The following is a 26,065-nucleotide window of genomic DNA, read 5'->3' as shown; positions in this document are numbered from 1 at the left end:
GAATATGCTCATTAGAATATTTAAATGGTGATTTTCTTGTTAATCACTGACATTAAGAATGATTTCTTTGTGTTGGGGGAGTTTTTGAAATAGAGGATCTTATTAAGGTTCAAAAGAATATAATTAAATTGGCATTGATGATTGATATAAAGATAAAATACCACATTCTTCAGTCATTCTGGGAGGTCTAGTAAAATGACCATTTAAACAAATGTTTAACAAGTCATTATTTACTAGTTTGAAAACAAGTAACTAAATCTGCTTATTTGCTTAGTTTATGTTTTATTCGTCATTAGATGTACACATTTATTTAGTCATTATATTCACGTTTATTTTCTGCTAAAAAGTGCTGTTTACAAGATTAGAACTCTTGTTTCTTGGCATTCTGGTATTGTAGCATTGTCAGTATTTGGAAGAACTGGAAAACCCATGACAATATTGATTTGCAAGTCCTTTCTTATACTAAATTTTACTTCCGTATTCTATACTACGCTTTCCTTGCTTTGTAGGAAAACCCATGCTTTGGCTTTACAGAGAGGGAAGCTAAAGAAAGAAATTTGCTGAAGGAAAATAGGATGAAGAAAGGGAAATAAGGAACGAGAAAGGGGAATAGCTGAAAAGTTGAAAGGAATGGCAAAGGAGAGAATAAAAAAAAAAATCCAGCAAAAACTGGGATCAGTGTGAGAGACATACTAACTGAAACTACAAAGTTTGAATTTCTGTGAATTCTACAGCTCCTGGAAAATGAAATGGTTTAGGGAAATTATACTTGAGTTTTACAGTTTTACAATGAAAACAAAAATAGTTCTAATTGCATATGAGAAAATAAGTATATAATTATATTAATGGATATAAAACATAGATTTATTTGTCTTCTTTTCTGCCAGGTGTGTCATTCATTGGAGGGGAGGGAATGTCTCATCAGCGTGCATGGGAAACAAACATAGATTTTGTGATTCACAGGACTGCTTGTTAACTCTGCCTTTTCAATAGATAGAGCTGTGAACATGATTAAATTACTTGAATATTGCCTAACATCTGTACATTCCTATCTATCATAAATTATGACAGATATACTATTACTATTATGTTCATTGAAGTTTCACTATAAATGGTATATATATGTAGCTATAGAAGACTCAGAGAGAATACTCTGTTTTAATAAGATTAAGATCACCAGCTTTCACATTGAATAAATATGTTAGAATGAATTTTTTCCATAAATCTCAGAATTGTCCTGTAGACCTGAGAAAATGATAATGATGTTTTATCCCAAAGAGCTGATGAATTTTTCTGTGTTCTTTGCTTCAAGAAATATTTAATGAGTTCCCCTGTATGTGTTAGGTACTGTTTAGGCACAGAGGATAAAGTAGAGACCCAGACAAGATGTTTTTGCCTATAGATTCAACTTCTGTGACTGGACATATTGGAACAGGACTGAAGTCTTTAGCTATTATGAATTTCATCCCAAAACAGAAGAAATGAAGATATTTTTCTCATGCTATAGAGATGGCATTTGATAAATCAGCCAACCTTTCTTGGCAGGGTTCAGTCTTATTTTTGTATAGTTGGGTAGATTTCTTGTCTACCTAGTAAGTTAAGATTGTAAAGAAAAGTGAACTCACCCATTAGTCTACTTCATAAAATGCATTTAAAAGATGAATTCACTTACTCTTATTAAAAGGTAAAAGTATTTAATTATTTTAGTTGATTTTTTAAGTTCTCATGGATTTGGTTGGGAAACAGCCCTTGATTTTATAATTCCATTTACTTAACATTGTTTTTTTTTTAGTGAATTAAGATAAATTCTGTATTTAGAAATTTTCGTTTATTAGCAGAGACAAATTTTATGTCTAAGTTGAATAGACATAATTGTGACTTAAAAATAATATCAAATTTCATATTTATTATTATGAAGGAGTTAAGGCTAATAATTTGAAATACTAATATCTAATGCTGTTTTCTTTCGTATAGGTGCCATCCATCATCTGCATCATAAAGTTCCTATTAGAAAGTTATTTTTTTATATTTATTTTTCAGGTCAGCTCATATCGGACCAAGTGGCAGAAATTGTATCTAAATATGACCCTAAAGTTTACAGCATCAAGTATAATAACCAGTTAGCAACTCGGACTGCACAAGCTGTTTTTGATGACAGTTATTTGGGTAGGTAAAACCAAAATATGGGTTCATTTTCTGGAATGAGGGTGGATTTGTTCTGTATTTGCACATGCTGCTTTAAGTAGGAAAATATTTTATGTGAAATAGATTAAGGTCTTTTTATTTTATTATTTTTAAAATATGTTTTTATTGATTGTTAGAGAGGAAAGGAGAGGAAGAGAAAGATAGAAACATCAATGAGAGAGAAAAATTGATCCGCTGCCTCCAGTACGTCCCCCGCCAATGGGGATCGAGCCCACAACCCTGGCATGTGCCCTGACCTGAAATTGAACCTGCATCCTCTTAGTGCATGGGGTGATGTTCAATCACTGAGCTGTACTGGCCGGGTTGAGGTCTTTTAAAAAAAAATATATATATATAAGGAGCCCTGGCTGGTTTGGCTCAGAGGTTAGAGCATCGGCCTGCAGTCTAGAGAGACCCGGGTTCGGTTACAGCTAAGGGCACGTACCTCGGTTCTCTCTCTCTCTCTCTTTCTCTTCCTCTCTCTCCCTTCCACTCTGTCTGAACAAAAAAATGGAAAAATGTTTTCAGGTGAGGATTAAAAAAATACACACACACACACACACATATATGGAACATATAATTTCAAATTATTATTGAGTACTTAGGTTATGTTGTATTTCAGTAACTGAAATTTAAGAGCATGATTATTTATACTATGATAATAATAATTGATAACCTTTAAGATATGCTTATAATATTCTGGGTATTGTACTGAGTGCTTTTTAGTATTAATTCATTTAATCCTCACAAGAAGTCTATGAAAGTGTATTGTTTTTGTTCCCATTTCATATAAAGAAACTCGGGCACAGAGAGGCAAAATAACTTGCTGGAAGTCACTCTCTCTTTTTTTTTTATCCTCACCCAAGGACATTTTTGCATTTTTCTTCAGATAGAGCCGGGAGGGAGGGTGAGAGAGAGAAGCATCGACTGGTTGCTACCCGCACAACCCCAACTGGGGCCAGGGACAAACTGCAACTGAGGTACTTCCCCTTAGTAGGAACCGAACCTGGGACTCTCTGGTCCGTGGACTGATGCTCTATCCGCTGAGCCAAACTGGCCAGGGCTCCAGAAGACACTCTTACCACTGCTGTTCTGATGTTCGAACCCAGGCAGCCTGACTCTTGAACTTTTATTACTCACTATATTAAACTGTAGTTTTGATCTTTAGGAATTATTAACTTTTGTTCTCTTTTTAAATCTCTTATCAATTAAGCCAAGTACACATGACAGAAATAATACTTTGCTGATTGAGAAAATCTGTTATTTGTTGCTACTTTATGATGAATTGCAAATTTACCGTTTTAATTTTTTTTTTCCTTTATTGATTTTAGAGAGAGAGGAAGTGAGAGAAAGATAGAAACATCAATGAAAGAGAACATCGATTGGCTGCCTCCTGCATGCCCCACACTGGGGATCGGGCCCACAACCTGGGCATGTGTCCTGACCGGCGACCTCTTGGTGCATGGGTTGATGCTCAACCACTGAGCCACACTGGCCGGACAAATTTACCCTGTTTTTAAATAACTCCTTTGTAATGTAGATAAAACAGTCTTATTTTTCTAATAGAATTATACTCTTTGAATATTTAGCTCAATTATTTTCTTTAAGGTATATGTACATTTATCATACACACGTGAATCTATTACCTCTAGAGGACAAAATATTACATAATTAGAGGAATTACTTGAAGACAGCTTCAAAGAAAGTTGAGGCAGCGAGTATACTGAAGATAACTAGCCCTGATGTTATTTCACCTTTTGGTTTCTTGTTTAGGTTACTCTGTGGCTGTTGGTGATTTCAATGATGATGGCATAGACGGTATGATGTACTTGAACTATATCTAATTCTTTTTAAAAATGTAAGCATTGAAAAATTTCAGCAGTTAAAGAGTTTTGAAATCATCGTTATGGAATGTAACGGGAGAATCGAGGAAGACATTAGTACATGGACATGAGCTGGGCCTTTGTTAAACTTCTTTAAGCTGTGGCTGAAATTGAGCCTGTGTTGGGGACCTCGGTCTCTTCCTCATCTGCTCCTTTTCTAGCACTTGCAGTTCTTTTTTTTTTTTTTAAGATTTTTTTAGAGAGACAGGAAGGGAGGGAGAGGGAGAGAGAGAGAGAGAAACATCAATGTAAGTGAAAAATCAATGTGCTGCCTCCTGCATGCCGCCCACTGGGGATCGAGCCTGAAACCCAGGCATGTGCCCTGACCAGGAATCGAACTGGCAGCCTTTCGGTGCATGGGATGCCGCCCAATCCAGTTAGTCACACTGGCCAGGGATCAGATATTTCTTTAGCCCCTTCTTCATTGCTTTCTGCAGATTCATGGAGAGGAGGCTTTGTTTCTTTTTCTTTAGGCATAATTTATAACCTCTCTCTGGGCTCTGTGAGCAAGGTTGTTACTCTATCCTCTCTCTGTCCACCCATCATCCTTCCGAGCTCAACTGGAAATCCTAGACTTTTCCTGATTTTCTCTGGTCTGTGGGCCGATGCTCTAACCAGTGAGCAAAACCGGCCCAGGCAGACTTTACCTGATTTTGATCAAATTTCTGTGCAGCTGCCACCTCTACCCTATTTCATTTGCTCTCTGTTGGTTTTCATTACTATAAATATAGCTTTTCTTCATTCTTAGGTCACTTTATCTTATCTGTGCTTTTAACCAGGTTACAAATGCCTTGAGGGCACACATGCATTTATTTGAGGATCCTCATGGATCTTTCTATATTTTGTACATATTTGATTTTGTCATTAAAACAACTGGAGTACCAATTTTTAAAAATCTCTTATTGTCTATTGAAATAACAAAACTTAAAGCTGTCTGACATATCCCCTTTCCCCTGCAATTTCTAATATTGGTCTTAAAAAATGAATAATTTTTTTCTTTTCAGACTTTGTTTCAGGAGTTCCAAGAGCAGCGAGGACTTTGGGAATGGTAGGAAAGTTAAAAGGTGTTTTGAAAAAATCTCTGGGTTCTCTTATATTTTCCTATATTTCATATATTTTTGTTTTTCCTGCACAGGTTTATATTTATGATGGGAAAAATATGTCCTCCTTACACAATTTTACTGGTGAGCAGGTATGCTTTTAAAATTTTTTTCACTTAACATTTTAATATCAGCATTTCCTAATGTCTTAAAATTTTTCTTGGCAATATCCTAATGGTTTAGTATTCAATATATAATAGATATTGCTTTATATTCAATGTTACAGATATAAATAGGCTTTAAATATTTCATATTTGTTTTAACTAAAGTAATTTGTTTAAGCAAATACTTTTGTAATTGCATATTATGGCTAGTTTATTTTTTAAGAAAATACAAAATCAAATTGCTTACACCAAAAACCAGAAACTTCCTTTTTCTTTGCAGATGACATTAACTTCCAAGGAATGATTCGTGCCTTTTAATTTTATTAGATGCAGTTTTATTAAATAAGTTACTAATGATAAAGGAAAAGTTAATTAGTATGTAGAGAAAAGAAATCTCCTAGTTTTCAGGTCTAGGATTCAAGTCCACTTGTTCAGTTGAGATGGTTGGGCTTTTCGAGAGGATTGATGGGATGAGGAAGTAGACCCAAGGTCGCGGAGACCTCTTCCCATGTGTGCCGCATCAGGGTTGCTGCACAGCAGGCAGTGGACTGCAGTGCACAGGCCCTTAGAGTTGCTGCAGGGTGGGCATCCATTTGTGCTGCGGTGACTTTTTCACTTCAAGCAGCTTCTCCTCAGCTCTTTTGTGGCTGGGGAAAAACTTGGGCTTTGCATTAGCACTATTAGGACAGACCTGGGCTCTCCATATTTAGCATTATTGCATTGAATGATGCATAAAAATAGGGATACTGGTAACTTCCTAATGGGGTTGTGGTGACAACCAGATGAAAACATTTCAGCCCTGGCCGGTTTGGCTCAGGGGATAGAGCGTTGGCCCGCGGACCAAAGTGTCTCGGGGTCAATTCAAGTCAGTGGCATGTACCTCGGTTTCGATTTGAGCCCTGGTCCTGGTTAGGGTTGTGTGGGCAGCAACCAATTGATGTGTCTCTTTCACATCCATGTTTCTTTCTCTCTCTCTTCCTCCCTCTGTCCTTCCCTCCCTCCCACTCTATCTGAAAATCACTGGAAAAATATCCTTGGATGAGGATTTAAAAAGAAAACATCTCAATCATTGTGCCCAGGACAAAACTTGTTTCAGTAAATGCCATCCTTCCTTTATACTTTCAGGCCAAACACCCTGACGGAATAGGCCCAAGCATAGTATTCTGTTAAAACCCTGTCATCACATCAACGTGGTACCCCAAACGCAATACAGTTTATTACACATGCTCTGATCATGTAACTGAATATAGAACATGTCTTTCATTTTCTCAGTTACACTGGATCAACCTAAAATAGATAACATAGGAATCTCTCTTATCATTCCCTCCTGGCATCTCTGCTCTTCAAATTCTGGAAGTTTTGCTAACTTGACAGTTTTTGGTTTGTTGACTCATTATTCACCTTTGTTCATCTCTAGGTTGTCATCTCTCCTAGTTTTGCTTTGTATGTTGGCTTCTCTTTAGAACTTTCCTTTCTCACATGTGTTTCTGCCAGGCTACTCTGTCTGTGCTGGCCAGCAGTCTCCAGTGGTGGGGAGGGGACATTCCTTCTCCCTCTGCACTGTGATAAACCCAAACACATGTGTACTGTGTGTAAATCAGCAAAACCACTGGCATGTAATCAATTGAGATGTGAGACAAAACTGAACTCCATTTCATATCTTTCCAAATAGTAATTTTTTGAGGGTTGTAATAGTTTGACATGGAGAGAGCCAATTAAAACCTATTAATAATTATTATCTATTATCTTTACTCCATAGACATCCATTTATATAACCTCTTTGGATTCAAGTAAAACATCTGTCTGTGACAATGTCTTTCTGATACTGTGTCTGTCTGGTGTGTTTTGGATAGTGGAGAGGAAAGGAGACAGGTTAGGCCTGGGCAGGAGCATTGATTGTACTTGTACTTAAATGGTATGTATTTAAGTAACTGAAATGATATACATGGGATAGTTTTGCTCATAAATCTAGAAAAACAAGCCTCGTTACCTGATTTTCATTGTGTTGGTAGAATAAACCAAAGAGAAGAGATTTAGACTGAGAAAAAAATAGAATCCTTTCTATTTGATAAATAGACTACAAATATCAATTGTTAAACTAGTTGGATGGAATGTAAACATGTCATTTTCATCTTGTTATCCAGATGGCTGCATATTTTGGATTTTCTGTCGCTGCCACTGACATTAATGGGGATGAGTAAGTTAAAAATAATGTTTCCAGAAACAGTTTTCCTCTCGTGTTTATGAACGCTCTACTGAAACTAAACATTTCTTCCTCTGTTTTTCTGTCCCTCTCCTGCTCATTTTTCTGTTTAGGGGACCATTTTGAAGAACTTTATCACAAATACTAGGAAACCTCTATGTTTTCCATAATTTATTTTAATAGCTTTGATAATACGAAGGAATAAAGTAACTTTGTGAACTACTCATAGTTTTGTAAGAGTTGAAAGAGTGTTCACATTTGGAATGATCATTTTCTGCTTCAGTGTAGCTATGAGAGATGTGGAAAGGGAACGGTGTTTTAATAAGGAAGTGATAATTAATAGATGGAATTTGATCTTGCTTTTCTGAAAAATATTCTGTTCTTAGTTATGCAGATGTGTTTATCGGTGCACCGCTCTTCATGGATCGTGGTTCTGATGGCAAACTCCAAGAGGTGGGGCAGGTCTCAGTGTCTCTGCAGAGAGCTTCGGGAGACTTCCAGACAACCAAACTGAACGGGTTTGAGGTCTTTGCGAGGTTTGGCAGTGCCATAGCGCCTTTGGGAGATCTAGACCAGGACGGCTTCAATGGTAAGGTCAGAGTCCCGCAACTGTGGGTCCCTGATTTCTGTGTCCATAGACTTGTACCCCCATGAGCAAACTTCCTTCCTGGAAAGGATTCGAGTGACAGCAATTAAAACACTAGGTTAAACGTCAGATTGCTCTTTTCCCTTAAAAATCAGAGCAAAAAGTTCAGAAATTGATTCTCATGAGTTGTTATTTATGTAGACTCAAAATAGATGGTTGGAATAGTTCATGTCTGAAAGGAACTTGCATTAGTATGGAGCCCCTTGTGAGCTGGCGATTGTCTCCTGCTTAGCGGCAGTGCCCTCTAGTGTCCATTTTGGGTACAAGTGCAAAATATGCTCCCAAGCACACTGTCAGGGCATTGCTGACTGTAATGTATATTTTAAAGCTATGATTCACCGTTAATATTTTTAAAGCCATAATTTTGTTGTGACTGTCCAAAATATTCTGAGGGGGGTTATATCTGAGGGCAAGTAAAAGGAATAAGCTCAGTGTTTTTTAATAGCCCCATTTAATAATTTAATTAATAGCTGGAGATATTTTTAAAAATCTAGGTTGGCTTTTATTATAGAATGAAATATAGATTACACATTTACCAAGATTCTTTTTTAAAAAAATAATACTATTATAAACCTTTCTAGCCCAGATAGTGTGGCTCAGTGATTGAGCGTCGACCCATGTACCAAGAGGTCGCTGGTTTGATTTCTGGTCAGGGCACATGTCCAGGTTGTGGGCTAAATCCCTAGTGGGGGGCATGTAGGAGGTGGCCAGTCGATGTTCTCTCTCATCGATGTTTCTGTGTTTCTCTCCCTTCCTTTCTCTCCCAAATCAATAAAGAAAAATAAATAAATAAATTTCTAAAAATCACAGAATAGACTGTTGAACTGTTAGCTTGTATCATCAACAATAAATAGGGAAATGCCCCTTAAAAAAAGTTATAAATTAAGAAGAAAACTTCAAAAAATACAGATGACATATTTTTCAAGTAGTACTGGAAAAGGAAATCGTGGGCTGGGCCTCAGGACTGCACTCCTGCCTTGTTGGCAGTTTGTATTATGCACTGAAAGTGTCACCACTAAGACTCACCCTAGACATTTTCAGTGTAAGTGAGAAACTACTCAAAGGGACATTTTTGCCTTCTAAAATTGAGCCTTAAAGATTTTTTTACTGTCAAGAGAACGTAACATAAATCAAATGGAATTCTTGTATAAAGTTCAAAATAGAACTTGGAAAGAATACTATAGAACAGACCAAACCACTACTTTTGGATAACAAAAAGTACTTAGAAAACACAGGGCTGGATTTGAGGTTCTACCTTGAATAAATCTGATGAGTTCTTGGCTGTGGCCGGGCCTCTGTCTCCAGGCGTCTGGGGAGAGCCTCGGCATGTGTGCCGTGACCGTGTCTGGAGTCTATTTCAGCCACTTTAAAGAGTGCTTCCATTGATAATCTGGCCAAAATCTTATCCTGCTTTCTATATTTTTATTAAAATGTGTAATCTGTGAACACAACAATTATAAACAAAAAAAGGCTAAAAAATTGAAGTTTTACAACTATTTTACAGAGAGATTTTACTTTTAAAGATATATACCATAGGGCATTGTTCTCCCAAGGTTTCTCCTGGGGCTTTATTGTCCCAAATAGTAGATTGTGAATGACAATGTCTTTAATGGAAAATGATCTGAGCTGTCTTTATGTCACTGTATATATTATATTTTATATGTAGCTATAGTTTATATACATAAAATGAACTATTAGTTATAACCTAGAGCTTTCCTTTGTTCAAACCTGATGATATTAACCCTTGGTTATGCTCCTGTATTCCTCCCTTTCCACCTACACCCACCAGGAATACCCAGGCATCATCGAGAGAGATACTGAAAACAAAACAAGAAAGTTAGGTTCAACAATTATGTGCAGTTTTTCTCCATACCCCTCCAGAAAGGCAGAGGGAGAAACACACACACACACACACACACACACACACACACACACACACAGAGAGAAAGGAGCTACTAAAAGGATCAAAGGAAGAAATTGCATTTTTGAAAGAGTAGGACTCTTCAGCCTAGACAGATGCCAGCCAAGAGAGAAAATGATTAGAATGTATAAAATAATGAGAGGCTGAGAAAAGTTAAAGATTACTTTTATTATAATAATCTTTTAATACTAGAGCTATCTTCTGTTGGGAAATTATATATATGTATTTTTTATCCTCACCCGAGGACATTTTTCCATTTTTTGTTCAGATAGAATGGGAGGGAGAGAGAGGAAGAGAGAGAGAAAAACATCAATGTGAAAGGGACACATCGAGTGGCTGCCACCCGCACGACCCAACCAGGGCCGGGGACAAACTGCAGCTTAGCTAAGTATGTGCCCTTCTCGGGAACCAAACTCGGGTCTCTTGGGACTGCAGGCCGATGCTCTAACTGCTAAACCAAACTGCTCAGGGCAGGGAAATTATATTTTAATTAATGCTTTTGTCAATTTGGAAGTTATGCTTCTCTTTGGAAACTTGAACAAGGACAAATACTACCTTTTTTTTTTAAGGATAACAAATTCTTAGTTGGTGCTTACTGCTGGCCAAGTACTGTTCTAGGTGCCAAAAATGAGAGGATAAGTTGGAGCCCATCCATGCCCTTAAGGAATTTAAGCATCAACATGGGCAACTTTTGTGTAAACAAGTAGATACTAGAGAAAAATCACCACGGTGTTTGGGGTATTCCTGGGCATAATGGTTTTACATAAAAGACGAATGACCAGGCTGTCTTTGTTGTCTTTGGGGATGATGTATTGAGGAGGCTGAACACGTTTGGGTACATTAAGTACATTGAGGCAGTTTGGAAAGGCTGGTCTGTCATAGACAAGATGGACACACCTCTTTCATGAAGCTTCAGTTTTGTGGAAGAGCCATAGAGTAAACACGTTTGGGGAAATTCAGATAATGATAAGGCTGTGGGTTTAAAACAACAACAAAAAATAGGCAGAGTGATATGATAGCAAGTGCCCCGTTAGAGAGGGGTGGGGAGGCGAGAAGGCATTGCTTTGTAGTGTGGCCAGGGAGGACCCTCCAGCAACATGGCATTTTATCTGTGATTTGGACAGATAGAAGGAGCAAAGCTTGGAACGCTCTGGAGCGAGATCTGTTAAGGCAGAAGGGTACAGCAAGTATAAACCCAGAAATGGGAACTAGCTTGGCGAGTTTAAGAAAGAAAAAGGCCAGGATTGGTAGGAAGAGTGAGTGAGGGTTAGAATTGCGTGGGGGTTGGGGGGAGGCAGGAATGAATGGACAAACCAGGAAGCAGTTAAAGCTTTGGAAATAACTGAAGGATTTTAAGAAGGAAGGTGACAAGATACTGACTTTGGACAGGTTTGGGGAGAATGGATTACAAGGCCAAGCACAGACGTGTAGTCTGCTTTAGGGACCCAGCAGGCACAGAGGGAAGTGGACATACTTGTAAAATATTTCAGCCTTAGCCAGTTTGGCTCAGCGGTTAGAGCGTCGGCCTGCGGTCCGGAGAGACCCGGGTTCGGTTCCCGCTAAGGGCACGTACCTCGGTTGCAGTTTGTCCCCGGCCCTGGTTGGTTGTACGGGTGGCAGCCACTCGATGTGTCCCTTCACGTCGATGTTTCTCTCTCTCTCTCCCTTCCTCTCTCTCCCTCCCACTCTATCTGTACAAAAAATGGAAAAATATCCTCGGGTGAGGATAAAAAAAAACAAAAAAACAAAGTAAAATATTTCAGAGTTAGGAAATGTTAGAGTGGTCATTTGGTGCTTTTGGTTTCTGTTTTTATTTAAAAGAACAGCAAACTTTCTATTTGTTTATGTTAATTTCAATAGGTTGAGCAGGATTGAGATGAATTTCTAACCCCCAAGTTTCTGAGCCAGATTGACTTCTGCTTTGGAAAGAAAAGCAAAAAAAACCCAAACCATGCCCAGATAAATTAACTAGAATGCTGAGAGCCAGAATGAACCTTAGAGGAATGTTTTGACATGTCCCCCTCCCCTCCATTAAAGGACCAGGTATTTGAGATCTGGAAAGGTTAACTGGCTCGCCCAAGGTCTGACTCCAAATTAATGTCATCTCCGTACAGTTCTGCTTGAATTTCCCCGAATTTCGATCGTTGGTTATGAATAAAGAGTAGTGCATTAGCGAACTTTGAATGAAGATTTATCTTGATAAATGGATCCTATAGTTACTAAGATCTTTTCATAAATAATGCTAAGTGCTAAGACTTCCTTCTGTCTCTGTCTTTCCCCTCTTCTTTCCTTCTTCCTTTCTCCTCCTTCCCCTTCTCTCCCTTTCTTCTCTCCATCTCCTGCCCCATCCCCGCGTCCCCTTCCCTGCAGACATCGCAATTGCTGCTCCCTATGGGGGTGAAGATAAAAAAGGAATTGTTTATATTTTCAACGGCCGGTCCACGGGCTTGAACTCGGCGCCATCGCAGATCCTCGAAGGGAAGTGGGCGGCCCAGAGCATGCCCCCAAGCTTCGGCTACTCCATGAAAGGGGCCACCGACATCGACAGAAACGGATATCCAGGTGCTGCATAGACGTACATAGAGCTGCGCAGATCTTTCAATCTGAGTAGTAAATAGTTACTGTGCTTTTGATACATGTTGTAAATCATTTCACCTCAATATTTCAGGTACTGTTTAAGCCCCTACTGTTGTTTAAGGTACTGTTCTCATTACTGAAAGGGATAGGAAGTAAAGGCAGCTCTGTTTCCTGGGAGTGTCCAATAACCAGCTCATAATCAGAGTGTCTTTTATTGTTTTGACGTCTGTAATGAAATGTCAGAGGAAAATGTCGTAGACGTGATAAACAAAAGCTAAATGCTCATCCTAAGTTTTTGAATGTCAGCCACCTTTTTTGGTGTTCAGTGATCTCACATTTCTGCAGACTTGACTAATCATTGTGGGTTTTAAAAAATGTATTTTTTCATTTAATTATCTCAGTAAGGCTTGTGAAGAATATAAGCCAGCTCAGCTCATTATTATACCATTTTCTGGATGAGAAAAGACTGAGGAAGATAATTTGCCCAACATTGTCCACTGGTTTCAGCCAGTACAGAACGGGAGATTTTATTTTGGCTCATACATACTTTGGAGTATTGTAATGGATCTAGAGTTATAATGGATCTATTCTTGAAATGAAATAAAGTGCAGAAAATTTAGACTACCTTTGTTGTTGAAGCAGTTAACATGAGCTCAGTATGCAAGTGTGTTGAAGTACTTTTAGACAAAGGATATGAAATTCATTCTTATCTATGTCAGCGTTAATTCAAGAATTTTTTTGTTATAAATGCAATGTAATTACAGAACTTTTAGAAAATACAGCAAAACATATGTTGCAGTTTTTCATTGCATTCATGCACATTTTAAACAAACTAGAACTATGCTTTATTCACTATTAATAGCATATGTTAGTCACTTAATGTACCCGAAATGTCTCTCCATGTTATTGTTCTTCAAAAACATGAATTTTATGTTTTTCATTTTATCAAATTAAATGGCTGTATCATAGCTTATTTAACCTTATTTTGAGGCATTTGTCTTCTTTTTTTTTAATCCTCATCCGAGGACATCTTTCCATTTTTTGTACAGACAGAGTGGGAGGGAGAGAGAGGAAAAGAGAGAGAGGGAAACATCGATGTGAAAGGGACACATCGAGTGGCTGCCACCCGCACGACCAACCAGGGCCGAGGACAAACTGCAACCGAGGTAGGTGCCCTTAGCGGGAACCGAACCCGGGTCTCTCCGGACCACAGGCCGATGCTCTAACCGCTGAGCCAAACCGGCCAGGGCGCATTTGTCTTCTTGTATATAATTCTGGTACATACATTTTACCATTTTTTATTTTTTTATTATTTCCATAGGACAAAGTTTTAGAATTGCTGTGTCTAAGATAAGCAGCATTTAAAAAAATGTATTGATACATATTGTCAGAATACAATCCCACTCCCTCCAAAAGCACTTACCAGCAGTGAGTGATGGTCAATTTTGCACATTTGTGCCCATGTTGGGTGTCATCTTTTGTTCCCATTTTCTCCCCTTTTATTTTGCTATTGTTCCTTTTAAAGTAACTGTAAGCTATATGACAGGTGGAAAATGTTATTTTGTCTTCATTTCTAGTTTTTTGTTATTTATGAGGGTAAGCATTTTTGTTTATTTGCATATATTTACTTTTGTGAATTTCTTTTTTACATATTTTTTTCTCAGTTTCTATTGGGATGTTTTTCTTAACTTATTCATTTCTTTTAACTTGTGGCAGTGCCTTAAATATTGAGAATTTTAACTCAATTCATATATAGGGACGGGGCAAAAGTAGGTTTACAGTTGTTCATATGGAAAATAATAACAATAATTAATATATAATAGTACAAGAATAAACTGTGCTTCATAGACTCGTAACTGTAAACCTACTTTTTCCTGCCCCTGTATGTTTCTTAGTTTGTCACATTTGCCTTTTTGGGAAGTTCTTAATTTTTATGCAGTACAATCTGCCAGTATGTATTTTTTACCCCATGTACTTTTCTGCCTAGAAAGGGCTCCCTCAAATTTAGCTTGGTTAAGCTGTGAGACAGATCTCTGATACCATTTTTACCCGTTAATATACAAACTAATGCTTTATGTTTGTGGATTTGAGTACTACCTGCTGTCAGTCTAAGTATTCTAAATATATGTCGTATGCTTTTTGGTTTTGTTTTATTTTTTTAAATAAAATAAATATAATTTTTAAATAAGAAATTTTACAGTGAAGCTGTGAAATCCACAGGCATCTACAGATTTTTCCTTTGGGGTATGTGTGTTTGGGGTTACACGTCCCCATTGTGGCTGATTTTTACTAAGTATCCATGAAAAAGATTTTATCTATCTGAATGAAATACTAATTTTATGATCAGTTTTTGCCATTGATGACTGCTTATTTCGAATTTTCACATTTTACCCTTTCGAAGGTTATCTTTAATCACCTAATGAAGATAGTTTTGAGATTATATCTAAATCTGTATTGTATGTATTGAAAGTTTTATAGAATGGTATGTGAATTTAAAAAGAAATCATGATTATATTAACTTTTTTTTTTTCTACTCTTTTTTAAGACTTAATTGTAGGAGCTTTTGGTGTAGATAGAGCTGTCTTATACAGGTGAGCATGTTTCCATATCTTATTCTATTCTGAATTATTTGAAAGTTTTATAGTTAGATACCAGTGTGTGAATTTAGCTTAATTTTCTTGAAGTAATGGTAAAATTTGTTCATTCTTTTTTTTTATCCTCACCTGAGGACATTTTTCCAATTTTTGTACAGATAGAGTGGGAGGGAGAGAGAGAGAGAGAAACATCGACGTGAAAGGGACACATCGAGTGGCTGCTACCCGCACGACCAACCAGGGCCGGGGACAAACTACAACCAAAGTACGTGCCCTTAGCGGGAACCGAACCCGGGTCTCTTCGGACCGCAGGCCTATGCTCTAACCGCTGAGCCAAACCGGCCAGGGCTGTTTGTTCATTCTATTTAAGGTCTATTGCAAACAAGTAGTAGTATACAAGGAGATCCTAAAGTAGAGAAAGCTGTAGATTTTTTTTTTTTTGAAGAAAAATTTTATTAAGATAAATCCAGTAAAATTTTGTGGATAGACATATAGTCAGAACTGCCCTTCTGAAATAAACATTTGTGTTTCTTCTAAAAATGAAATTATAATTTTATGTTTTCCCAAACTAAAACTAGTCACATTTGGAAAAGATAATTCTAACTCCTTAGCATAACATAAAAATAGTTCAAAGCAACCTAGAGAACCACACATCATTTTTTCCTTTGAGAACTCTCCACTTTATAAAATTATCACACACAGAAGTAAAAGTAAAATGCAAAGATTTAACACATAACTTACACAAAGGAAAATTGACAAAGTTGAAAGCATGTTTTTTTTCCTATACATTCTACTATTATAATCACAAAATTTATGAAGATTTCATGTTAGGAAATTTGTGGCTAATGATCAGTATGAAGATATTCTGAAATTCAGGTAATGCTAAAGAAAAACCGTGTTTATAAAGTATTTGATAAAAATATTTATCTCTATTAACATTACAACATGGAGGTACATATTACCAAATTATGAAACTACATAGGGCAGTTTTAAACAATACTCTGAGACTCTTCTTTTTTTACCTCTTCTTTTTCAACCACTTCTTTTGCAATTTCAGCCTTATTTTCATTTTCCTTCTCATCTCTTTCGTCTTTCCCATCTCCTTTTCCATTTTCCTCTTCTTTTCTTTCGTCCTCTTTTCTATCTTCTTTCTTCTCATTTATACCTTCATCATCATTTCCATCTTCACCCTCATTTTTATTAGATATTTTTAATTACAAAAAGCATTTAGAATTTTACTCTTTATTCTTGAAATTATGTCTAGAAATATTCTCTTACATTTAAATCTCTCTTAAAAATTATAGGAGTTTACATTTTTTCTCAGAGAGGCAAGAAATTGGCTTGGTGTTTGTGCCACAACATTCTGTGACTACAAAGGCAGTATGGAAGGACTTCCAGAACTGTTTTTTAGAGCATTGTATAAATCCCCATATCTGAATCTCCCAGTTTTATACATATTCCCAGTTATTCTCTGTAGTTGATCAGTTACTCATGCCTTGGAATATCATCTGGCATCCTAACTAGATTAAGATGTTTACTCTTCTCTGGGCCATGTTTATACATGGCAGGAAAACTAACATTGAAACTGTGTAATGGAGTTGGTGATGCATCAAGGCGGTATGTTTCATGCAGATGCCAGGATTTTTCATGATCAAGACAGGCACACTATCCTGCGCCTACTGTATTTTTATACAGAGTTTAAATCTGTGCATCTGAACTTTGGAAAACTACTTATTGTTTCAGTAAAATGGCTGTTAATGAAGTAGTAAATGCATGTGGTAAATATTCAAATTATATAAAAAGGGCATACAATAAAAAGTCTTTTCTCACACTGGTTACTAGTTTATTGGTATATACTATCAGAAATATACTATGCAATAAAATAATCATATGTGGTGTGTATGCATGTATCCTTTGTACATTGTGGATTTCCCCCCATCATATTAGAATTGTGTCTTGCCCGTACCTCAGAGATCCTTCGTAGCGGCGCAGAGGGAGTTGTGGCAGTCCTTTCCCTGCTGTATTGCATGGCATTGCGTACATATCCCATGGCTTGTTTAACAATTCTGCTTTGATGGACAGAGTTCAGATAGTTTGGCGACTTGTCCCGCTTTGCCTGGGACTGAGGAATTTACTGGGTCGTGGCACTTTCCGTGCGAAGGCCAATCGGGATAGTTGGTCATTCTGAATTTAAGTTGTTTCTTTTCTTTTTGCTGTTGTAAACACTGCTTCAGTAAACACTGCATTGTGTATACAGTGAATGGGAACCTAAAATGCTTAGATCAATCTAACATTTTAAACAACTTTTTAATTTTTCCCCCTTATTTCTGACCCCCTCCCCGCCTCAGAGCCAGACCGGTCATCACTGTAAATGCTGGCCTTGAAGTGTATCCTAGCATTTTAAACCAAGACAATAAAACCTGCCCACTGCCTGGGACCGATCTTAAAGTTTCCTGGTAAGAGTATTCGTTTAATAATAGTTATTACTGTGATTAGTGGTTCAATTATTGTAAAAACAATTGAAAATGACGGCAGAGGAGTGAAATACTGCTAAAGCAGTTTCCATGGGTGTACTCTGTTTTCATGTCATAGATTGGCTTATAGAAATATTGTTTCGAGGAAGAGATATAGAAAGCTTTAGATGTATGGTAAAAAGTTAAAGTTTTAAAAAATGCATGATCAATGCATATATTCTGAAAGAAGGAAAAGCTGGTAATCAGAATTAATTTATACTTAATTCTAAAAAGACCTATGAACATTTTAATATTTAAAAGACATATTTTTTAGATTTAATAATTTGTGAGTAGCTGAATGAAATATATTATTTTGCTCTAGCTACTAGTCTTTTACTTGTTCCTTCACTAGTTTCTAAAGAAAAAAAATATTTTTTTGTAAATTTAATGTCTGAATTTCTCTATAGTTTGGTGTTTCTCAAGTCTTCATTATTTTTATGCTATTCTTTCCTATGTTGCATGATTTTGCTATATTTTCGCTTTTGGCTTAAAATATTTTAAAATGGAGCAACCAGTGTCTCACACATTTCAAAATAAATATAACATTAATAATGAAAAATCTGGACCCATATGCTATTAAAATCACTATGAGTACCCCTCTTTGGGAGACACTATTCAAGTTCCTGGCACACAAGAAAATCAGAGAACTTACAGAATGATTGGAGGCTGAGAAGTTTTTATTTCAAAAGAGCTAATGAAAAAACATTTTTCTGGATTTTGTCTTTGAATTATTATTTAAATCATTTTTCAAAATGTTATGTCTTTCATTTGATTGCATTGACATTTTTGTACTATTTGGCTTTCATTTTTATTGCTTGGTGGTGAAGTTGCTTTGAAGGTTTTTGGCTGTAAGTGTCGCTGCCTTTCAGCTTCTTCCCTCCACTCATGCTGCTTGTCCACTTGAAGGTGCTCAGCGTGTGCTTGTTAGTGTGCACTTGGGCCTTAGAATACACTACAGCAGTAGCCTTCATATGTTTTCGATGGTGGTAGTGGTACATAGTACAAAATGCATTTTGCATCAGAATCCAGCAAACACATGTGTGTAATTGAAAGAACAGTTTCAGGAAATCTTAACCTTTGATACCTAAGTCAGTTTTATTTATTTAATGACTTTTTAAAATATGCTGGACACAACCCATTAAACTGATTTCAGGACTTGCTAGTAAATTGTGAAAAACACCATCCTAGGGATGTTTGCTAGTTAAAGGACGCTTTGGTGGTTTTTTTTTAATTTTTATTAAATGAGACATTCTTTGAAGTCGGGACCATCATTTCCCTCATTTAGATTTATCTGCAAATTCTGTAAACTTGAGGAAGTTAGGAAATTCTTTTCTTTTTCCCCTCATCAGGGCCTATGAAAGCAAGAGCACTTGAACTAGTGAAGGATGAATTCGATTGTTTTATATAGTTTCATGTTTTAAATGTAATATTAAGACATGGAGGAAGATACAAAGCTTCACAGTGTAAGCTATATGAGGAATGTGAGACTTGAAGAGACTTGAATGGTACTAAAAAAAAAATGTCTAAACTGAATTACAGGATTTGTGTATTTTTTTATTCCCTACAGTTTTAATGTCAGATTCTGCTTAAAGGCCGATGGCAAAGGAGCACTTCCCATGAAACTTAGTAAGTGTTCTGTGGAAAATTGTATCATTTTAATGATGTTGCTAAAACAACACTTAAAAAACTGTCTTAGGGTATTTAAATAGTTACTCAAACAATTGTTATTTGAATGTTTAAAGCCGTTTAATATTGTAACATAGTTACTGTGTTTGGAACCTCATAACCCAATTCAGAAATAATACATTTATTTATTGACATTGTGAAAAAATAGCCCCCTAAATGGTGAATATGATCTTCACAAAGTTCAGTGGTTACCCCTGTGAGGTGAAGGAGCTTGAGGGGAAATGAGTTTCACTGTTTATAAGTAGATGATTGAGAACTTTATATTTTATGTCTTGGAGAAAGCCCAAGCAGTCTCTGGAGTACAGGTGGGTTAGAAATCATGAGAAAAAACTTTGACCACTATGTTTAATACATATTGCAAGTTCAGAGTTGACTCTTTATTTCCAAAATGTGATTCTGTGGTCCAGAGAGCCAGGTAGGAGAGTTAAGGAATTGTTGCCGAGAGCTGTCAGTATGTCAGTGACAAGTGCTAAGGGAAGAGTGGAGCAGGGCGAGAGGGCAGCATCTATTGGGTGTGTTTCTGCAGGAAAGTTCATACAGGGTTGCAAGGAGAGGGAGAAGCTGGCGGATGTCTAGAGGAGTATTGTGCACAGAGGAAATGGTAATTTCAGGAGGCTGGGGGCAAGAGCATGCTTAGTGTGCTTGAGAAACAGCAAGGAGGGCAGTGTGGTGAATGGAACAGAACTGGGAGCAAAATAACCCTGGGTTTTCACCCACATTTGACATGAAGTTCAACAGTTAGAGAAACTTGGGAAGACATTTGTGGTTTGAAAGACCTGCACTCTTTCCCCCTTTGAAGAAACTCCTTAAAGACCGGAGTCTTAGAAGCAGTAATCCTAACAGATGTGCTTCAGACTATTGGCTGCACATTCATTTTAAGGTGATTCTTGATCCAGACAACTATATGTGGTCACTTGCGTCCAGAGAGACATATTTGTGTGACAATTTGATAGTCACAACAGTGGCTTAAATGGAAGTAGGATGCAAACTGTTCATTCATCCTAGTGTTTGATATAGTAGTATTCACCACAATGTTTAGAAATCCTTGATGAATTATGAGCAAATTACTTTTTAAAGGAATAAAAATTTCTGTTTACATGAAAACTCATGATGTCTAGGACAGATAGATATCCAGAAACATGATATTGGTTATAAATCCTTTGGTTTGTATAGACTTCCAGGTGGAGCTTCTTTTGGATAAACTCAAGCAAAAAGGAGCAATTCGACGAGCACTGTTTCTCCATAACAGGTCCCCGGGTCACTCCAAGAACATGACCATTTCAAGGGGGGGCCAGATGCAGTGTGAGGAACTGGTAGCATACCTGCGGGTAAGAGAGATTTCTCTGCTCCATTATCTTTTCTTTTGACTTACTGTTTTTTTTTCTCATCTAGATGATTTTCCTATTCTATACATTTTTTGAGTATTAAATCAATAGGAAAGCACAGGAAAATACACTTGAGGAAGTGTGGCTTTTTAAAATGTCAAACCTGAGTAATGGACTTCTACTCTTGGTAGACTGGATATTCCAAATAGCCTTCCCACAATAATGCTGCGGATGTATTTCTTAAAAACTGCTGAACTCTCAAGATAGTACAAGAAATTTTCAGGGTCCCCCCAAATAAGCAAGCAATTAAAAACTGCCATTGGCTGAATCTGACTTGTGAGTTGTAAGCAGACATGTGATCCAGGGTGACTGGGGTAGGATGGATTCAGGGGAGAGGGTGAACAGTAATTGTAGACACCAGCACAGGGGGTCAGACTTGCCTGGCTCGATATAACAGACCTACATAGAACCTGGCACCCAACAATTAGAGAATATAAAAGTTGATTGTATATAGGTCATAAAGAAGTCTAAACCAATTAAGAAATTGGTATCATAGAAAATATGCTATTTGATCACAATGTGATTTTTGCAAATCAATAACAAAAAATAGAGAGGTAGAAGTTGTGACTTTAACATAGGTCAAAGAAGAGATCATAATGGAAATTTACTTAGAATTGAATCATAATGAAAATATTGTATATCAAAATGTGTGGGGATCCAGGATGGTGGCAGAGTAAGTGGATATTACACTCACCTCTTCCCAGGACCAAACTGAATTACAGTTAAAATATAAAGGGAGCAACATGTATAACCAACTGAAGACTAGCTGAAGAGAAGCATTTTCTTTTTGATTGAATTTATTGGGGTGACATTGGTTAATAAAATTATATAGGTTTCAGGTGTATAATTCTATCACTTCATCTGTATATTGTTTTTTGGGGGGAGGGGGTATGTGCCCCTAGTGGGAACTGAACCCGGGACTCTCTGGTCCACAGGCCAATGCTCCAACCGCTGAGCCAAACCAGCCAGGGCTTCATCTGTATATTGTATTGTGTGCTCACCAACACAAGTCAAGTAGAGAAGTCTTACAACCAAGGATTTACAGAAGAAGCCACATTGAGACTGGTAGGAAGGGCAGATATGCAAAAAGGGCTGGCCCCGCTCTGTGGGCAGAGGCTGAGATTCTGGAGGGATAGGTCAGCTGTGGGGGGTCCCCCTGAGAAGTGTAAAATACTTGTACTCAGAAAATTATGACACTGAAGAGAGAAAGTGAAGAAGATACAAATAAGTGGAAGCATATATTGTGTTCATGGATTGGAAAAATTAACATTAAAATGTGCATACTACCCAAAGCAATCTATAGTTTCAATGCAATTTCTTTCAAGGTACTAATGGCATATTTTATAGAACTAAAACAAGTATTTCAAAAATTTAAATGGAACCACAAAAGACCTCAAATAGCCACAGCAATCTTGAGAAAGAGAAAGTTTGAGGAATCACATTACCTGATATCAAACCATACTACAAAGCCATCATAGTCAAAACAGCATGAAACTGGCATAAATACAGACATACAGATCAATAGAACAAAATAGAGAGCCCAGAAATCAACCCACGTCTTTATGGTCAATTAATATTTGACAAAGGAGATAAGAACATACAATGGGGTAAAAATAGTCTAGTCAATAAATGGTGTAGGGAAAAATTGGACAGGTATGTGCAAACTGCCCCCCCCCAAAACAAAAAAAACTAGCCCACTTTCTTACACCATACACAACAATAAACTCAGAATGTGTTAAAGACTTAACTGTTACACTCAAAACCATAAAAATCCTAGAAGAAAACATAGGCAGTAAAATTTCAGACATTTCTCGTAGCAATATTTTTTCTGATACATCTCCTTGAGCAAGGGAAGCAAAAGAGAAAATAAACAAATGGGACTACATTCAACTAGAAAGTTTTTGCACAGCAAAGGAAACCATCAACAATATGAGAAGACAATCCACTTAATAGAAGAACATATTAGCCAGTGATACATTTGATAAGGGGTTACTATCCAACATTTATAAAGAACTTACAAAACTCAACACCAGAAACAAACAATCCATTTAAAAAATTGCAAAGGTCCTGAATAGATGCTTCTCCAAAGAGGACATACAGAAAGCCAATAGACATATGAAAAGATGCTCAGTGTCACTAATCATCAGAGAAATGCACATGAAAACCACAATGAGATATCAAATCACACCTGTCAGAGTGGCTATCAATAAATCAACAAACTAGTGTTGGTGAGGATGTGGAGAAAAGAGAACCTTTGTGCACTGTTGGGGGAATGCAGATTGGTGCAGTCACTGAAAAGTCGTATGGAGTTACCTCAAAAAATTTAAAATGGAACTGCTCTTTGACCCAGCAATCCCACTTCTGGGAATATATCTGAAGAAACTGAAATACTAATTTGAAAGAATACATGCACTCCTATGTTCATTAAAGCATTATTTGCAATAAGATTTGGAAGCAGCTCAAGTGCCCATCAGTAGATAATTGGATAAAAAGTTGTGGTACATTTGCACAATGGAATACTACTTGAACATAAAGAAAGAAATCTTGGCTTTTGCGACAGCATAGGTGGACCTGGAGAGCATTATGCTAAGTGAAATAAGCCAGTCAGAGAAAGACAAGTGCCATATGATTTCACTTATATGTGGAATCTAATGAACAAAATAAACACGACAGAAGTAGACTTATAGATACAGAGAACAAACTGACAGCTGTCAGGGGCTGGGTGGGGCAGATGAAAAGGGCCGAAGGTGTTAAGCAAAAAACAAACTCATAGACACAGACAACAGCGTGGTGATCACCAGAGGAAAGTGGAGTGGAGGGGTAAGTAAAAAGAGGGTAACGGGGGACAAATGGTGATGGAGACTTGATTTGGGGTGGTGAACCAGGTGTATTTGTACACCTGAATTGTACTCCTGAAACCTATATAATTTTATTAAATGTCACTCCAGTAAATTCAACATATATTTAAAAACAAACAAAAAATGGGATGTCACAGTTTATCAGAATGTAAAGATAAATGCATAGCCTTAAATGCTATTTAACTTAAATGAAAGGTTAAGAAAAAAAAAATGAAGGGAAAAACCTCCACAAAATTAGGCATTGAAAACTACAAATAAAAGAGGAAACAAAATTTCATGCCAGTCTTACACAAAGACATAGATGCAGAATTACTAAGCTAATGAAATTCTAGGGTGTGTTAACATTAAAAATACTGAAATGTAAATGAATATGAATAAACTGAAAAATCACGATCATGTTACTTAAGTGTACAAAAAGATTTTGATTAAATTAGATAAATGTGATTTAACCAGGACAAATGCTTTGTTATAATCATGAAGTAATACTGTCTTACATTCAAACAAAATCTTCCAATACCTGTCAGTTGGTGAAGATGTGAATTAATGAGAATCCTTACACATTGCTAATGGCAGTGTAAATTGTTTGGGTATTGATAAGGTTTACAGCTGACAAACTCCTTGTTGCTCTGTAGAAGAATCATTACAACACTATTTTTGTCATAGCAAAAACAAACAAAAAGCACTACAAAATCCAAGTAACGTTTGGTAGGAGAATGGACAAATTAATATTGGATTCATTATATGATGAAATATTACTCAGTGGTGAAACTTAACCTCAGCTACATGCAGCAGCATGGGTGAATCTCAACAAGAGTATTGAACAGAAGGAAGCAAATCACAAAATAATATATTTGATCTAATTTTAAATAAGTGGGAAAAGCAAACTCAAGAACATTGTTTAGAGATATATACACTATGTTAAAACTGCTGAAAGCAGTCAAGGGAATGGTGAACTTCAAATTCAGGACTGTGGTTACCTCAGAGACAGAAGGCAGAGGGGTTTAAACAGGAACACATGGATAGCTTAAGTAATATCAGTAATGTTCCAGTTATATCGGGTGTGCATTGAGTGCGCATTTTATTAATGTGCTTGGTATATTTTTGTGTGAGTCAAATATTACATGACAATACAAAAACTGAATAAGCGTTCTCCATGAATAATGATAATCTTTTTGGATACTCTATTTATAAGGATAGTTTTACCAGAGGGGTTGGTAGAATTGGATCAAGAGATTAGTAATACAGCTACCTGGCTTTGTATTCTGCACTTACGGGTTTCTCCAGTTTGATGTCATAGGTTGATGTCATCATTAATTCATAGCTTTTCCATTTCTAGGATGAGTCTGAATTTAGAGACAAACTCACTCCAATCACTGTTTTTATGGAGTATCGGTTGGATTACAGAACAGCTGCTGATTCCACAGGCTTGCAGCCCGTGCTTAACCAGTTCACCCCCGCCAACGTCAGTCGACAGGTACCATAATTTCTCACTTTACCACTAATTTTATACTTTTCTGTTTTAAAAAAAATTTTTTTTAATGAATTTTAGAGAAAAAGGAAGGGAGAGGGAGAGAGAGATGGAAACATCGACGAGAGAGAACATCAACTGGCCACCTCCTGCATGCCCCCACTGAGGATGGGACCCACAAACTGGGCATGTGCCCTGACTGGGAAGCAAACTAACCCGTTGGTGCCTGGGTCGATGCTCAACCACTGAGCCATACTGGCTGGGCTATACTTTAATTTTTTTATGATCTTGCAGTTCATACTTTAAAATATCACAAGGGCCCTGGCTGGTTTTGCTCAGTGGTTAGAGCATCGACCTGTGGTCCAGAGAGACCCAGGTTCAGTTCCCGCTAAGGGCACGTACCTCGATTGCAGTTTGTCCCCGGCCCTGGTTGGGTTGTGCAGGTGGCAGCCACTCGATCTGTCCCTTTCACATCGATGTTTCTCTCTCTCTCTCTTCCTCTCTCTCCCTCCCACTCTATCTGAACAAAAAATGGAAAAATGTCCTCAGGTGAGGATAAAAAAAAAAAAAAAAAAACCACAGGGGATTGCTTTGATAATCTTGGGATTTTAGTCAAAGAAGTCAGAGGGGAAGGAATCTGAACTTTCAGGTTAAAGATATTTAAAGCCACTTAGAACTTAGTGATATGGAAAGAAAGATGAGGTCATATAAAACAGTTAAATAATTCAAGGAAAACATCAGTACACCAGTTTATTTACATAGTATTTTAGTATTTTGCTGAACAAGTTTTATATCTGTTTTATCTTTGACTTACAATTTAATTATAAAAAATACATATACATCTATAGTACATTCTTTTCATAAAACTAAAGCCATAAAATTTAATAAAGACTGTAATATATTTTAAAAAATTTTATGTAAAACCCATGTATTCAAAAATTAT

The 26,065-nt window shown here is 36.9% G+C and overlaps 1 protein-coding gene across 2 annotated transcripts in view; it reads left to right on the top strand.

Moving 5' to 3' along the window:
• The window catches only part of ITGAV (integrin subunit alpha V), a 94,571-nt gene that overhangs the window by 42,723 nt on the left and 25,783 nt on the right, over positions 1-26,065 (top strand). For both annotated transcript variants that reach the window (XM_036253859.1, XM_036253861.1), the window contains exons 7-18: positions 2,041-2,166; positions 3,958-4,002; positions 5,072-5,115; positions 5,203-5,259; positions 7,416-7,468; positions 7,861-8,063; positions 12,412-12,603; positions 15,164-15,209; positions 17,561-17,668; positions 19,293-19,351; positions 20,585-20,739; positions 24,991-25,128. In XM_036253859.1, coding sequence (XP_036109752.1) covers positions 2,041-2,166; positions 3,958-4,002; positions 5,072-5,115; positions 5,203-5,259; positions 7,416-7,468; positions 7,861-8,063; positions 12,412-12,603; positions 15,164-15,209; positions 17,561-17,668; positions 19,293-19,351; positions 20,585-20,739; positions 24,991-25,128 — 1,226 coding nt within the window. The remainder of the gene's footprint in view (positions 1-2,040; positions 2,167-3,957; positions 4,003-5,071; positions 5,116-5,202; positions 5,260-7,415; positions 7,469-7,860; positions 8,064-12,411; positions 12,604-15,163; positions 15,210-17,560; positions 17,669-19,292; positions 19,352-20,584; positions 20,740-24,990; positions 25,129-26,065) is intronic.

This window comes from Molossus molossus, unplaced genomic scaffold (genome assembly GCF_014108415.1).
Source record: "Molossus molossus isolate mMolMol1 unplaced genomic scaffold, mMolMol1.p scaffold_m16_p_11, whole genome shotgun sequence".
In the NCBI taxonomy this organism is placed as follows: domain Eukaryota; kingdom Metazoa; phylum Chordata; class Mammalia; order Chiroptera; family Molossidae; genus Molossus; species Molossus molossus.
Note: the sequence above shows the minus strand (reverse complement) of the source record. Positions and strands in the feature narration are given on the sequence as shown.